This window comes from Artemia sp. Qi Xiang Cuo, chromosome 5 (assembly GCF_049724085.1).
Source record: "Artemia sp. Qi Xiang Cuo chromosome 5, ASM4972408v1, whole genome shotgun sequence".
NCBI classification, from domain to species: Eukaryota; Metazoa; Arthropoda; class Branchiopoda; order Anostraca; family Artemiidae; genus Artemia; species Artemia sp. Qi Xiang Cuo.
In genome coordinates this window covers 38,373,095-38,389,340 of record NC_142798.1, presented here as the reverse complement: position 1 = coordinate 38,389,340, position 16,246 = coordinate 38,373,095, and the positions used below count along the sequence as shown (strand labels likewise).

At 37.2% G+C, this 16,246-nt stretch overlaps 1 protein-coding gene across 2 annotated transcripts in view; it reads right to left on the bottom strand.

The window, feature by feature from the left end:
* The window catches only part of LOC148952117 (calpain-11-like), a 286,884-nt gene that overhangs the window by 198,421 nt on the left and 72,217 nt on the right, over nt 1-16,246 (bottom strand). For both annotated transcript variants that reach the window (XM_089088849.1, XM_089088850.1), the window contains exon 4: nt 7,449-7,630. In XM_089088849.1, the coding sequence (XP_088944975.1) occupies nt 7,449-7,630 (182 nt within the window). The remainder of the gene's footprint in view (nt 1-7,448; nt 7,631-16,246) is intronic.

Genomic DNA, 16,246 nt, shown 5'->3' with positions numbered 1-16,246 from the left:
ACTTACAGCACATTGAAGTTTATTCACATGTGCTATATCAACTTTTGCGGTGAAACATAATTGATCCTCCATTTGAAATTTGCTCAAGGATATCACATATCTTGCATATACTGCATCCCATTCCAGACAAAGCCGCGATCCTTTCGTAATTTCCACTGCAATGCTTGGTGCTCTTGTATTATTATCATCAACTTCACTATCAACTTCTAAGAGGGTAAACATTCCACTCATCAACATCAACACAAATATATATCCAAATGAGTAAAGTCAAACTGTTCTTCTCACACCTTGAATTCTATTCACAGACTAATAGAAATTAAGCAAAAATCCTTTCCTTATAGTCACTCTAACGCTACTTTGTAACCAAGCCCTCTGATTGGCTGAGAAGGACACATGTAATCTAACTGTTTCCTGGAAACCGATAACATTTGCCTTGAACATCAACAACAAATACTATTTCTGGATCATAACATTTGCATCGGGCAACAACAACAAATACTATTTCTGGATCATAACATTCGCTGAGAGCGTGCACTTACAACAACAACAACAACATTGACATTGACATTTGCCTTTGAAACAACAACAAATACTATTTCTGGATCATAACATTCGCTGAGAGCGTGCACTTACAACAACAACAACAACATTGACCTTGACATTTGCCTCGGAAACAACAACAAATACTATTTCTGGATCATAACATTCGCTGAGAGCGTGCACTTACAACAACAACAACTACATTTACCTTGACATTTGCCTCGGAAACAACAACAAATACTATTTCTGGATCATAACATTCGCTGAGAGCGTGCCAAAAACACACCTGGAGAAAGAGACCATTGAGAAAGAGGTCATTGACCCTGTCCTCATTAAACTATGTAAAAAAAAGTTATAGGTGGCAGCAGGAGTGCCCCGTGGGAGTAGCACCTCCCCTTCTACTGACCAATTTCTTGGTTCTGACTTGGGATTTAACTCCAACTTATTCAAATTGAATTAAATAAAAAAAAATATACCCCTTGAAGATACTTCAGATGAAAAAACCATCTGAAGTACGCCTAGTAGACATGTTCGTGATCGCAAGGGTTAAAGTGGTAACATATACTTTAGTAATTAACACCAGACATTGCTTTCTCTCTGGGGATTCCACCCCCTAAAATGAGGATTTCGAGATCTTTTAGCAAAATGATTATCTCAAACTTTCAATCAGTGTTGAAGGGGATACCAAAAAGAGGCCCGGGCTTATTGCCCTCTGATCACTTTTCAATAACCACCTCGAAATGCCCTTAAAGTTTCAACTTAATACCCTCAGCCCTTCCTGAGACATTGCCGATATGTCCTTCTGACAACAGACATGCATATAACTTGTTTTGATTTTGTTCAACATCTTCCTCAACGTTTCCTGAAATTTTCACCTAAAATACTCTAGGCCTTTTTGAAAACACAGAATCAAACATGCACCCCTCTTCCAATGGCAAACCCTATATGCAAACAATGGATAACTTGCATGACTTACATTCCCTGTCCGATGGGGATATGGGGGGTGCTCTTTGAGGGGGGGGGGTGGAATTTTTCATGGACGATGAGTCAGAATTACCGGCATTATTTGAAAAACAATCAGAAATTAAATAAGTTTTATTAACTGAAAGTAAGGACTAACATTGAAACTAAACACGAACAGAAATTATTCCGTATATGAAGGGTTACCTCCCTCCTCAATACCTCGCTCTTTACGCTAAAGTTTGGCTGTTTATCCCATTTTTTTTAGAACAACTCCTGAAACACACGGGCCGTTTAATTAGAATAGGAAGCTTTTTTAAGTGCTAAAAACTTCAGCGTGAAGAGCAAGGTATTGAGGAGGGGGCAACCCCTTCATATACGGAAAAATTTCTGTTCGTTATGAGTATTAATGTTGCTCCTTTTTTCAGTTAAAAAACATGTTTTTTTTTAATATTATCTCAGACACATCTACTATAAAAGGATTAATAAAAACTTTGTTCATTTTATTATAGCAATGATCTTTCTTTAAAAAAGAGGCATAAATATTATTTCATAGTGAAATATTAAATATTTGAATTCGCTAAAATATTAGTTAATCCAATTAGCACAAACCCTCTGAAATAGCAGACGACGATCCTTTGGCAAAAGTAGCCTCCAGTGTTAAGTAATTTAATACCTCGTTGAGAGTAGATTAACTCCGGTGATTTATCTTCTTCTAATATGGTATTAAATTTCGTATTTGGTTAAAGATTTTGGTAGTAATATGGTACTGTTTAGCAACTCAAATTCTTCTTAAGAGGCTTGCGCTCTTTCACTTAAAAACTTCCGTATTATGATAGTTCTGTATCACATTTTTGCATTATACACCTGTTGCGCTCACTATTTCTACTATAAAATTATCCATGTCAATGACCAATAATTCCTAACCACGTGGGGTAGTATAACAATAAGTGGGAATTATGTTACCAATTCTTCGTGAAGTGCGATAGAAATGTTTTTCATAGGTTACAAATGACGAACAATACTAACAATAACGTCTTTTGGACTGGACCCAAACTCTCTAAAGGTGCAAAGACAAGTCCTAGCTTCTAATTCCTACCAAGTTTCATTTGGGATCAAATAGGCCAATCTTATAGATGCGTCGGACAAGAAGATAGCCCTTCCCTCACAAATGCTTCCCCTTCTCGTAAAATTACTTTTGCCAAATTTAAGGACCTGTTCCTCCTCCACTACAGGGTTCAAACCAACACTGGGCTCCTAAAGGGCATCACCAGACATTTTCTCATATAGGGATCAACTGTGGGCCCTCAACAAGCAGAACTGCTACATTTACTCTCTTGTTCCCACAAAATTTGGTAAAGACCTGACAACCCGCCCTGGTAGAAGGCCTGATGAGCAGAATTTAGGAGCTCCCTTTCCCACAGAGGTCAAAATGGGCACCAACTGAAAAAAAGGCACACACAAGACAGTTACTCTGACTTTCAACTAAGTCTAACTGAGATCAGGTGTTAAGTTGTTCTAGATATCCTGATATCAATTATGTAGGATTCCTTGCTCTTTCCCCTCCCTCAAAAGGCCAGATCAGATCCTGATCCATGAGAAGCATAACTAGGACATCAGCCTTTTGCATTAGCCTTTACATGTGCCCAATTGGCACCTCTAAATTCGCTATCCATCAAAAAAGAAAGAAAAAAAAAACACTTTGACGCAGTAGTAAATTCTCTAAATTTTGGAAGCTAAACGTCCAACTGAAGAAGCATGTCCTAACCTTTAAATACACTTGCCTTAGAAGATATCCTGTGAGGAAAAGATCACTAACTTAAAATTTCACCGATGAGCCAGTTAGCCATTAGGTACGGACATTCTGAAACGTGGGAAATGGACATAATTCGGCCACAATCTTTGCATGCCAGAGGATCGTCTCCCAAATATTTTCTCTGATTACACTCCGAGGGGAGGCACAAAAGAGATCAACCAAGACCCATCTTAAACCAGCAGTAAGACTGGGACCTGAGAAGTGTATAGCTGTCTCTTTAACTACAGTGAGAGGACGTCACGTCTGCGGCTCAGCTCCGAGATGAGTGGTGAAGTTTTGTAGATGCCCTGTATGTCATTCCTGGCTTTGGAGGATCTAAGGTAAGACTAGCGTAGCACTAAGAGCCACTTAAATACCCAGAGCCAGGAGTTTCAGGAAGGTAAAAATGACTCCCCTATTCAGAATTAATTTTTACATTTGAAGTTTTAAGCAGCTATTTAATTTTAATTAACTTCTTTTTTTATCGAGGTAACGCTCTGGAGTTGCCTGTTTTAAAAAGCCATATCCCTGCAATACATTATTTTTTTCGTATGGCCTTCTAATACGGAAGGGGCTGTTGAAGAAGATGGAGCGGGTAGTCAGAAGGGCTCCCCTTCCCCCGTAGCCTATAAACAGGTATGTGATCAAAATTTCAAGATACCCATTGTGCTAAAAATAGTGAAGACATGACCCCCACAGTCCGTGGGTCAAGGGTCTTACAAATTGCCCACTTTTTAAACAAAAGTTTTATCATGAACAAGGCAGCTTGTTTGGTATTGGGTTTATGATTGGTTCAAAACTACCAGGGATCGTTCTCAGGATCAAAAGAATCAAATACTTGTTGTGGGGGGGGATCAGGCCAAACCTCTGTTTATCCCTAAACAGTTTGGAACTTATAGCCGCAGGGAACAACCTAATGTACAGGAAAATAATTCCAGAGAACAGCCCTCTACCCCCTCCCCCCCCCCAAAAAAAAAAAGAAACCTAGGACATAGCCCCACTCCAAATTAATGGGGCCTAAAAAAGGCCAAGAGTGAGTTTTTCCCGATCGGCTCAAATACTTTATTCTTAACTCCTCTGACTAATGGGGCACCAAAACAGATGAAAAATAGAAAAAACACACAAAACTCCTGGTCTGCCCCAAAAACGGGCCCGGCAAAGGGCTAGAAAAGGACAAAGGAATTTTTTTCAGCCACACCTCATCGAAAAGTGGCCATAGAAACTTGGTATGGTTCACAATCCGGAAACGACCAGGGTACCGGAGCAAGTCAAAGGACGATAGCGTCCTTTAGGTGTACTCTCGGGTGTACATAGGTACACCCGAGTTTTCAAATTGTCAAATTTGTTTCCAGAAGAGCTTTGGGTATCAAGTTGAAACTTTCAGGCAATGTTGGGGGAAGTTAGATGGCTCCCAAATTTTGAATCGAGGATAGGGGGAGGCAGGTAAAAGGGCACCCTATGTTTCCAGGTCATAGAAATAACCTATCTGCAATATCTTGGCAACGGCCAAGGGGGTGAAGTTAAAACTTTGTTATGGGAAGGGGAAGATGTTAAAAATTTGCCTCTGATTCATCAAAAAGTTCTTGCACAATAAGCTCTTATGAGATTTATAATATAGCCTACACAAATTTAAGTAGCAGGGTACATAAAAAAACACCAACTATCCTCACGTTATTAAAACGGCAGAGAAGGATTGTTCTAGGTACCCGGCTGACTGACCATATTTCAAACAATAGGCTATACGAAAAATGTGGTTCAATACCGCTCTCTAAGGCTATAATGAAAGAAAAGTTGAGGTGGCTAGGGCACGTTGTGCGGATTAAGGATGACAGATTGCCGAAGATTGTTCTTTTCGGTCAACCATCTAGGGCTAAACGGAAAGCAAGTCGTCCCCGTCTGGGGTGGGAGGACGTCATAAACAAAGATTTAAAGGAAATGGGAACTTCGTGGGAGGGTGTAAAAAGGATGGCTTTGAATAGATTGGGATGGAGAAGGAGCGTGCGTAGCTGTGTTGGCCTCAGGCGGCTTGGGGCTGCGGTGAGTTGTTAGTACTAGTAGTAGTAGTAGTAGTATGTGCAATATCTAGCGAACAGCTTGGGGTTAACAAGTTGAAGCTTTTAGGGAGTGTTGGGGGGAGGGCTGTTAACCTTAAGTTTTGATTTTGGAAAGGGGGTAGTGTTAAATCAAAAGACACTGTGTGCATCCAGATTATCAAAATAGCATATCTGCCTTGTCTCGGGAAGGGCTTGGGGGATGAAACTGAAGCTTTCAGGTACTGTTGGCGAAATGATGGGGAAGGGTAGTGCAAAATTATTTCAAACTTTGCGTGGAGGAGAGGAAGGGGTTAAAAAAATGTTTCTGATCCACCAAAACATTCTTGCGCTACCAGCTCAAATGGGATTTATAATCTACACATAGTTAAGTGGCAAGGTAAATCAAAGACAGCATGTGTTGCCAGGTTATGAAAAAAGGTTTATCTACAATATCTCAAGATCGGCTTGAAGCACCAAGTTGAAAGTTTTGAGAGTGTCAAGGGGGGGGGGCAGTTGAACATTGAGTTTTGACTAGGGGAAAAGGGTAGGGTTAAAGCAAAAGAGGCTAAGTACATCCATGTTATCAAAATGCAATTGCTGCAATAATTGAGGAATGGCTCGGGTGATGGAGTTGAATCTTTCTGGTAGTGCAGGGAAAGCGAGCGGGAAGGGGATCGGGAAAATTCAAATTGTGTTTTTGGGGAAGGTGCTAAATATGCTTAGTCTCAGGACGACCTAAGCTTTTCGCACTATAAGCTGCTATTGAACTTAAGAAATTCACGGTTAATAAGCAAGGTAAATGAAAAGAAACTGTGTATAGCTAGGTTATAAAAAAAAATGGATCTGCGCTATCGTTATAACAGCTTGGGAGATCAAGTCAAAACTTCTAGGGAGCTAAGTTTCCGGGGAGGGGAATTTAAAACTCGCAATTTAACTTAGGGAAGGGAACATAAAAGGGCTAAGAATGCTGTCTTCAATCAATCTAAAAGTTTTTGCTCTAGAGACCCCCATGTAAATTCGTTTTTTTTAACGTATAAAAAGCGAGGTAAATCCAAAGACTCTATTTGGGACAATGTTATCAAAACTGTGCATCTGTATTATCTCTAGGATGGATGGGGATACTGAGTTTAAACTTTTAGGAAGAGTTAAAGATCCAAGTGAACCTCAATTTTTGACTTAGTGGAGGGGCAGAGAAGAGGATAACCTAAAATATTCACACCAATTTTGTTTTCATTCAGGTCAATCTAGTCTTGTGCAGATGCTTTGTAGGTTACAAACCTATTAGAGAACACCAGAATTTTGGGCTGATTTTGGGGTATAGCAAACCAAAGCAATCAAAAGTAGTTTCAAATCTTTTTATTTTATAAGGGTTCATCTGGCCAAGAAATTTATGATCCTCATTTACAAGCTGATTGGAGGGGTGAAATATGAGGCACTGCTGTGTGCATCTCAACTCTTTTAGTCTGTTCGTCAAGAATGATCAAAATATTCAAACGCAGGTAATTAGGTTGAACATAGAGCTTTGTTTCTTCTTGAACGGCTACTTGTCAAATGTTTAAATTGTGTTGATTTTTTGTTTAATAAAGTTTAATCCAATCCAACCCATAATTACTAAGAATTTTACTTTACAGAATAAAAAAAGTTTTGAGCCTATTCTTTGGCGAAGCAATTTTTCTAAATTTTGTTTCTGTGTCTAAGAGTTCCCTTGACCACAATAGCTTAAGGAAACAAGTGTCAAACGTTGAAGGAAAATTGTCGGCAATTTTTGGAACGAACAAATAGGAGACAAAAGTGTCTTTGCACCCTTACCACTTTCCCCAATCATAGCATTTCACGTCCCCTTACCATCCCACAATGTTTTTTGATAATTTTCACTTGGTCTCATAGTCGTTTCCAAGAGGTTATTCTATTTTGATACCTTTGGTGAGTATACTGTCTTTTGATTTACATCACTACTGCACCGCGGATAGGTTCTGAGCCCCACTTGGGCTATTAGTTTGAGAACTTTTATAGGGATTGGAGACAAATATCTTCCTCTAAGGAAAACATTAAGGTCCGATGCCTCTTGCTTTACCCCACATTCCGATAGTCTCTAAAGTCTTGGGGTGTTAACTACTGACCTGAAAGCACCACAGTAATCATAATCGAAATTTTGGTCAGGCGGCACCACTCTATCAAGAAAACGAGGAGTAAGAGTAAGATAAGATACTGCTGCTAACAGCCATGGATCTCCAAATTCACCTTGTTCAACATCAAAACGCGTTGATCCATCGGAGATAAATTTTGGCTTATAGGTGATTTCCTAAAAAAAGAAAAAAGGTAAGAAAAAACTACTATGATCAGAGGCAACGCTCTAGCGTTGCCAACAGTAAAGAGCAAACTGCTTCACTATTTTTCCCTCAGATCCACTTCATATGGAAAGAGTGATCGTAAGAACTTCGGAGGTGGCTCATTTTAAGAATCACTTTGATTCAGTGCAATTTTTAAGAGTTATTAACTAAAAAAACAAGTTTTTTTTTTAACTGACAGTAAGGAGCAACATTAAAACTTAAAACGAACAGAAATTATTCCGTATATGAAAGGGGCTGCCCCTTGATCAACGCCTCGCTCTTTACGCTAAAGTTTTTTATAGTTTTAAAAAATAAAGTTGTGAGACAGAGTGAAATTTAGCGTAAAGAGCGAGAAGTTGAGGAGGGGACAGCCCCTTCCATATACGGAATAATTCCTGGTCGTTTTAAGTTTTAATGTCGCTCCTTACTTTCAGTTAAAACAAATTGTTTTTTCTTAATTAATTTCTGATCGTTTTTGAATTAATGCAGCTTTGATTTTGGCTCACCGTACACGAATAATTGAAACGAAATTCGCATATTAATTTTCCTTTTTTGGCTAATTGGCTTTCTCGAAATTTTGTTCTGACGTAACTTGCGAATTAACTTACGTAACCAATTTTATATTCGTATGTTCGCTCCTTAGTCAATACCTCGCTCTTTACGCTAAAGTTCAAATTTTGTTCAAGTCACAAACCCCTGAATCACAAAGGCCGGTTAATTAGAATAGATACTTCTTTTGAAAGTACAAAAAAAAAATTTAGCGTAAAGAGCGAGATATTGACTAGGGGGCGAACCCCCTCATATACGTAATAAGTTCTGTTCTTTTTAAGTTTTAATGTTGCTTCTTACTTTCAGTTGAAAAAGAAATTTTTTTTATTTAATTTTTGATCGTTTTTTAAATAATGCTGGGAAATCTGGCACCCCCTTCATTGACAAGTCCCTTCCCCCAAGGAAATATCCTTCATAGAAAGATCCTCCCCCGTAACCCCTACTCTGATCCCGACCCCCCACTATAAAAAAATTCCCCCTGAAAACGCCTCTATACTTCCCAATATCCAATATTATATGTAAACAATGGGCAAAGTTTATAACTTGCAGCCCTTACCCCAGGAACAGTGGGGATTAAGTCATCCTCAAAGACATATTAATTAGATTTTCCACTATGCTGAACAAAAAGGCTTTCTCGAAATTTTGATTGGGTTACTTCGGGAAAAAAATGAGCGTGGGAGGGGACCAAGTAGCCCTCCAGTTTTTTTGGTCGCTGAAAAAGGGCACTAGAACTTTTAATTTGCGTTTGAATGAACCCTCTCACGATATTCTAGGACTACTGGATCGATACGATCACCCCTGGGAAAAAAAATAAAATAAATAAACACACATCCGTGATCTTTCTTCTGGCAAAAAATACAAAACTCCACATTTTTGCGGAGAGGAGGTTGAAACCTCTATAGTAGGGTTCTCTGATACGTTGAATCTGATGGTGTGATTTTCATTAAAGTTCTATGACTTTTTGGGGCTGTTTCCCCCTTTTTTCGAAAACAAGGCAAATTTTCTCAGGCGCGTAAATTTTGATGGGTAAGACTAAACTTGATGAAACTTGTATATTTAAAATCAGCATAAAATCTAATTCTTCTGATATATCTATTGGTATCAAAATTCCGTTTTTTAGAGTTTCGGTTACTATTGAGCCGGGTCGGTCCTTACTTACAGTTCGTTACCACGAACTGTTGGAAAAGTGATCAGAAGACAACCAGGCTTTATCTAACAGTCTTTTTAGCTGCCTTCTCCCAAAAGGCATCCGATCGAAATTTTAAGATACCCTTTTTGTTCAAAATGGTCCAAAGATCAACTAAATATGTCTCTGGGGTTGAAAGAGCACCCCCCCCCCCCCCGAGCCCCATGGGACAGGGGCTGTAAGTCATGCATGTTATCCATTGTTTGCATACAGGGTTTCAAAATAAGTTATGTGCATGTCTGTTGTTAAAAGGAAATATCAGCAATATCTCAGAAAGGCCTGAGGGTATTAAGTTGAAACTTTAAGGGCATGTCGAGGAGGTTATTGAAAAGTGATCGGAGGGCAATTAGCCCGGGCCCGTTTTTGATGTCTCTTTCAACACTTTATGAAATTTTGAGATAGTCATTTTGTTAAAATTAGTCAAAATGTTTAGTAACTATGCCTCCGAGGACGTCATGACCCTCTACTGCCCCAGGGGCAAGGGTTATACATCGAACAATTTGCGCAATGTTTAGGTACAGGACTTCTTATCGGGAAAGGAGAAAATGTTTGATCCTGGGTGTATCCGGAAAGGCTAACCTTCATGGAATGTTGAGGGGGACGTCCAACTAAATAAAAAGACACTACGCGCATACAAGTTATCAAAAGATCATATTTGCAATATCTTAGGAATGGCTAAGGTTATTGACTTGATACTGTCAGGGCCACTACTAATACTGTGACAACTACTGCAACTACTTGCTACTGTAACTAAGACTACTAGCGACTGTGACGACTTGCAACTGTAACTACTTGTGACTTCGACTATGACTTCTTGTGACTGCGACTGTAACTAGTTGCAACTGCAACTACTAGCGACTGTGATTGTGCTTTTGACTGCAACTACTTTCAATGGCTACTGCAACTACTTGCGACTGCAACTGTGATTGCAACTACTTGTGGCTCCGGCTAATTGTGACTCTGACTTTGAATACTCACAATTGCAACTGTGACTACTTTTGACTGTAACTACTGGCAACTGTGGCTACTTGCGACTGTAACTACCTATGACTGCGACTACTAGTGACTCAAACTACTTGTGACTGCGACTGCGACAATTTGTGACTGTGACCACGGTTATTGTGATTGCAACTGTGACTGCTTGCGGGTACGACTACTTGTGATTGTAACTACTTGCAAATGAGACTGTGACAACTTTCGACTACGAGTACTTGCGACTACAAATGTTTGCGACTGAGGCTGTGACTACTTGTGGCTATTGTCACTACTTACGACTGCCACTACTTGCGAGAACGACTGCAACTACTTGTGACTACGTATGTCTACTACTATTATTACTACTGCTATTGAGTTAAATATAAAAAATTTAATTACATCCAGGTTGTCAAAAGGATTATCTGCAATATCTCAGGAATGACTCAAGTTATTAAATTGAACATTTCAGGGAGTTGAATCAAAAGATTTTGCGCATACGGGTGCTCAAAAGAGTGTATTTGCAATATCCTAAGAACGTCTAAGGGTAAGAAATTGAAACTTTCCGAGAATGTTCAGGGCGATTTTACTCTAAATCAAAAGACACTAGGTGCATCCAGGTTTTCAAAAGGGCATATCTGAGAGCGTCTATTTTGATCTCAGGATCAGGTACGGGTATTAAATTAAAACTTTCAGGGAATGCCAAGGGGGATGTTAAACTGATTTACATTACAATATATACACTCAGGTTATTAAAACATCACATATCCAACATTTCGAAAAAAATTTAAGGGTATAAAGTTGAAACTTTCTGAGAAGGTTGAGGGGGACATGGAATTTAGAGACACTATGTGTATCCCGGTTGTCGAATGGGTATATCTGCAATATATTAAGAACGACTAAAGGTATCAAGTTGAAGTTTCCAGAGAATATTGAGGGAGATGTTGAACTTAATCAAAAGACACTAAGAGTATCTGAATCCCAGTTTTCAGATGGGCATATGCGCTAAATATTAGTAGTTAACAGTTTAAGGAAATATTAAGGGGATGTTAAACTCAATCAAAAGACATCATTATGTGCATACAGGCTGCCAGAATAAAACTGTTTCCACACCACAAAAACTCTCACAGCGAATCACAAATATGTTGAACTAAATGAAAATTACTGTGTGCATCCAGATTGTCAAAATAGTGTATGCATTATCTCCGGAATGGTAAGGGTGTTAAGTAAAAATTTTCAGGAAATATTAAGGTGGTGTTGAAGAAAAATCAAAAGATACTATGTATATCCAGGTTGTCAAAAGGGCGTATGTGAAATGTTTGCGGCTCAAGAACGGCTAGGTTATAATGTTTGTAAATTTCAGGAAATATTAAGAGGAACGCCAAACTCATCAAATGACATTATAAGCATCCAGATTATCAGACTGACATATTTTGCACACCAAGCAAACGCTTGCGTCAAAGTCACAATTAACAAAGTTCTGGAGTCAAAAATTAAGAGAACTGAGTGATGCCTCTGATATATATATATATATATATATATATATATATATATATATATATATATATATATATATATATATATATATATATATATATATATATATATATATATATATATATATATATATATATATATATATATATATATATATATATATATATATATATATATATATATATATATATATATATATATATATATATATATATATATATATATCTAACTGAATATATATATATATATAAGTCTATATATATATATATATAAGTCTTTTTCAACTGAGAGTAAGAAGCAACATTAAAAATCAAAACAAGCAGAATGATTCCCTATAAGGGGGGGGGGGGCTACCCCCATCCCAATCCTTTGCTCTTTATGCTAAAGTTTTTTAGTACCCTAAAAAAGCTTCTTATTCCTATTAAATGGCTCTTGTGTGTCAGCAGTCGTTCTTTAAGAATTGGAACAAAATGTCAAACAATAGTGTACAATTTGGGAAAAAAAGCGTGGGAGAGAGGCTAGTGGCCCTCGAGCCTTTTTGGTCGCTTTAAAAGGTTGCTAGGACTTTCATTTGAATGAATCCTCTCTCGATTCTCTAGAACCATTGGTTCGATACGATCGCCCCTGAAAAAAAAAATATAGACGCATCCGTGATCTTTCTTCCGGCAAAAATTACCAAAATTTTGCAGATAGGAGCTTGAAACCTTTATAGTAGGGTTCTCCGATATATTGAATCTGATGGTGTGATTTGTATTAAGATCTCTTAACTTTCTGGGGGTGTTCCCCCCATTTTCAAAAACCAAGAAAATTATTGCAGGCTTGTAGCTTTTAAAAGAGGCTTGTAACATTTTTTATGGATTTTTATGTATTTGGAATCTGCATGTGAAAATGATGTTTCTATTGTTATCAAAATTCGGTTTTTAGGAATTTTGGTTACTATTGGGCCGGGTCGCTCTTTACTTACAGTTTGTTACCATGAACTGTGTGATACATGACCAGTCAAGCAAGAACAAGAAAAAATACTATTAGACAATTCATTCAATCTTTCAAATTGTCTTGCTTCTCAGCTTTTAAAGCACCCATGTTTCAGACCCTTAAGCCTCATTTAGCCCTATTTCAAGCAATTTAGTCCTCTTAAGATGAATTCTCAAGTTCAACTGTTCTCGATCCTGAATTCTTAAAACCTCAAAAATTCAGTGAGCGTGTTAACTTTTTTATCTAGGACACTCAAACTGTCTGGGCTAGGCCTAGGAGAGTTTCAGTAAACTTTCAATTTGAAAAATATATTTAGTTTCCAGTAAAACAAAATGACAAACTAATCCATGGGAGGAGAGGGTTTGAGGAGTCGGGGGTAGCACAGTTATATGAGGTAATTTTATTTCCTTCATTGTTTTGAATTTAACGGTTGTTGATTATGGGTGTTTAATTTAAGATACCTGGATTAATCTTCAGAACATCCAATCTGAAAACCATACGGTGTAAATAAAATACACCTAAATGAGAACATTCTTCTTGTTGTAAAAGGAAGTTGAGCTTTAGAGTAGAAAGCAGGCTGCTCTGGGGACAGTATTCTTGCTGAGATTTAGCATAATTTAATTCATTTTTTACCTTAAATTTTTTTTTTATTGAAGTAATGTACAAAATATATTCTTAATGGATCATGATATCTCAACATCTACCTCACAACAGATACCATGAGATACCATTGAATGCAGTCATTTTTAAGCTCACACAAAAGTCGAACTCAAACACGCACGATTTACGCACAAAAAAGTTCACTTCTTGAGTGCCACGTCGCTTATCAAGTCAATACAAAGTATCAAAAGTTCACTCCACACAATTGTACATTTTTGGATTCGCTTATTATTTAAAAATTTCAACCTTTGACATAACGATCATTTTGACATGAGTATCAACCTTTATTCGTGGTTAGACAAGAATCTCTCCTTTTTTTCAATTTATAATTGCCACAAAGTTTTTCATGCGCAACAAAGTGTGACTTTTGAGGGTAGGTCATAGATATCCAGAAAACTGTATTAGGAAAACATACATATACTAAGATGTTTCAACCACACGATTAAAACAAGAAAGAAGTCACGCCAGCCATTTCTAAATAGGGCTTTGACATTGATAAAACAAAAAAGAAATTTTTGGCATTAAAGTAAGCAGCAACGTTAGAGCTAAGCACTAACATAACTCTAAATATGTAACCCCTGGAGGTACGCTAGGGAATGGTGCTCCCCTAGTCATAATTTACTTCTCCTTTTTTAAGCAGCCCTTATAGGTCTAAATCAAAGATTAGAGATTGTCAAAGGTTGTCTTTTTGGCCAACCGTCTAAGGCAAAACGGAAAGCAGGTCGTCCGCTGTTGGGGTGGGAAGTTGTCGTATAGAAAAATTAATGGAAATGGGATCTTCTTGGGAAGGCGCAAAGAGGAAGGCATTGAATAGGTTGGGACGGAGGAGGAGCGTCCGTAGGTGTGACGCCTAGGAACTGAAATGGTTTTTTTTATTAGCAAGTGCAACTAAATCAGCTCTTTCATTCTCGATACGCTGGGACAAAAAGTTACTTATTTTTATCACATCGGTCTTGTGTTAAAAAATTCATTCTTCAATCATCGACATGAAAGAAGTCAAGCTCTACCGTAAAAAGTGGGGTGGCTGAGAAAGCTGGAAGCCCCTCATAGGAAGAATAGTTTCTGTTCGGTTTAGGTTTTAACTTTGCTCTATGGATTTCATTTAAAAGAACTAGTTTCTTATGTTCAAAGTCTACTGGTTTGAACTAAACTATCCAAAGTTATCCTGAATATAAGGGTGACTGCAGCCTCTTTAATCCCTTTTTCTTTATGGTAAAGTATAACAGAGTTTCTGTAAAACAATCGCTTCGAGAATGAAAGGGCTGAATTAGGTGTATTTGCTTTACACAGTAAAATAGGACTATACTAAATATGAGGGGATGCACCAGGAAGGGACTGGCCTAAGGAGAATCCAAATAGGGATAGGTCCTTTTATTAGACAGTGAAGGAAAAACATAAACTAAGGCTCTAAATATTTCGATGACACTGTCGGTCATCATCATCAGTAGAGCCACTCTGATGCTGATGATGATGATGATGACCGACTGTGTCATCGAAATATTTAGAGCCTTAGTTCATATTTTTCTTTCACTGTCTAATAAAAGGCCCTATCCCTATTTGGAACTCTTATTGATTTCGTCATAGAAAAGACAGTGTGGTCATGAAAAAAAAATACCAAGGCCAATTACTTTAGAGCCAACAGGGTGCATAAGTTAGCTTTGATGGAATGTATTAACATTTATCTTTTCTTAACTTTTCTTTTTGTTTATTTATCCAACTTATTATACATTCTTTTTCCGTCTTACTTGCAAATCTATATTTAAGTTTTATGTATTTCCACGAACTGTTGAGAAAATTGCGACGGCTTTAAATACTTTAATATTTGAAATAACAGACTTTGCAGCTGAAGTATTCAATTCACTGGACAGGAGGCTAGTGAGGCAAATATCTCAGTTTAAAAGTCCAAAACCATAAAATAATGAGTCTAGATATCCCAAAATGACGTTTGATTATCAACAAAGTGAAAATCACCACGACCGCCACTGTGGCGAATACCAAACCTACTTATACCACTTCTACTACCAGCTAAATCATTTCCAATATGATTGGTTTTACTACAACTAGTCGAACGGGGACTTCTCCGACTATGACTATTCATGTGACAGCTAAAAATACCTCATAAATAATCCCATAACCAGTAATAAAATCTTTTCGCTCGGTGATGTTTAGACCTTAATCCTGCCAGAATTGTTAGCTAAGTTGAAAAAATGAAGAAAATTTGACGCAAAACCATCACTTGTGCTACTTAAAAAAGAACTAGAACTAGCAATGCCCGTTCAAGCCACCCGTTTCTTAATTTCCCAAGACTAATTGTCCGATAAAGTCAGGCATCAGAAAAAAAACCCACCAAAAACAAATAAACGCGCACCGCTATGAATATGATTTTTTGGAAAGTTAAAAAGTTTGTGGCAAAAGATTTGCCAGTTTCGAATTTAGTCGACAGATTTGTATATTGGCTTGCGCCAAAAAAACTTTTTGATAAGTAACCTCAAATTTACATGTTTTATACATTTGGTATCAGTACAAAAATACATTCTTTATATATATATATAAATATATATATATATATATATATATATATATATATATATATATATATATATATATATATATATATATATATATATATATATATATATATATATATATATATATATATATATATATATATATATATATATATATATATATATATATATATATATATATATATATATATATATATATATATATATATATATATATATAT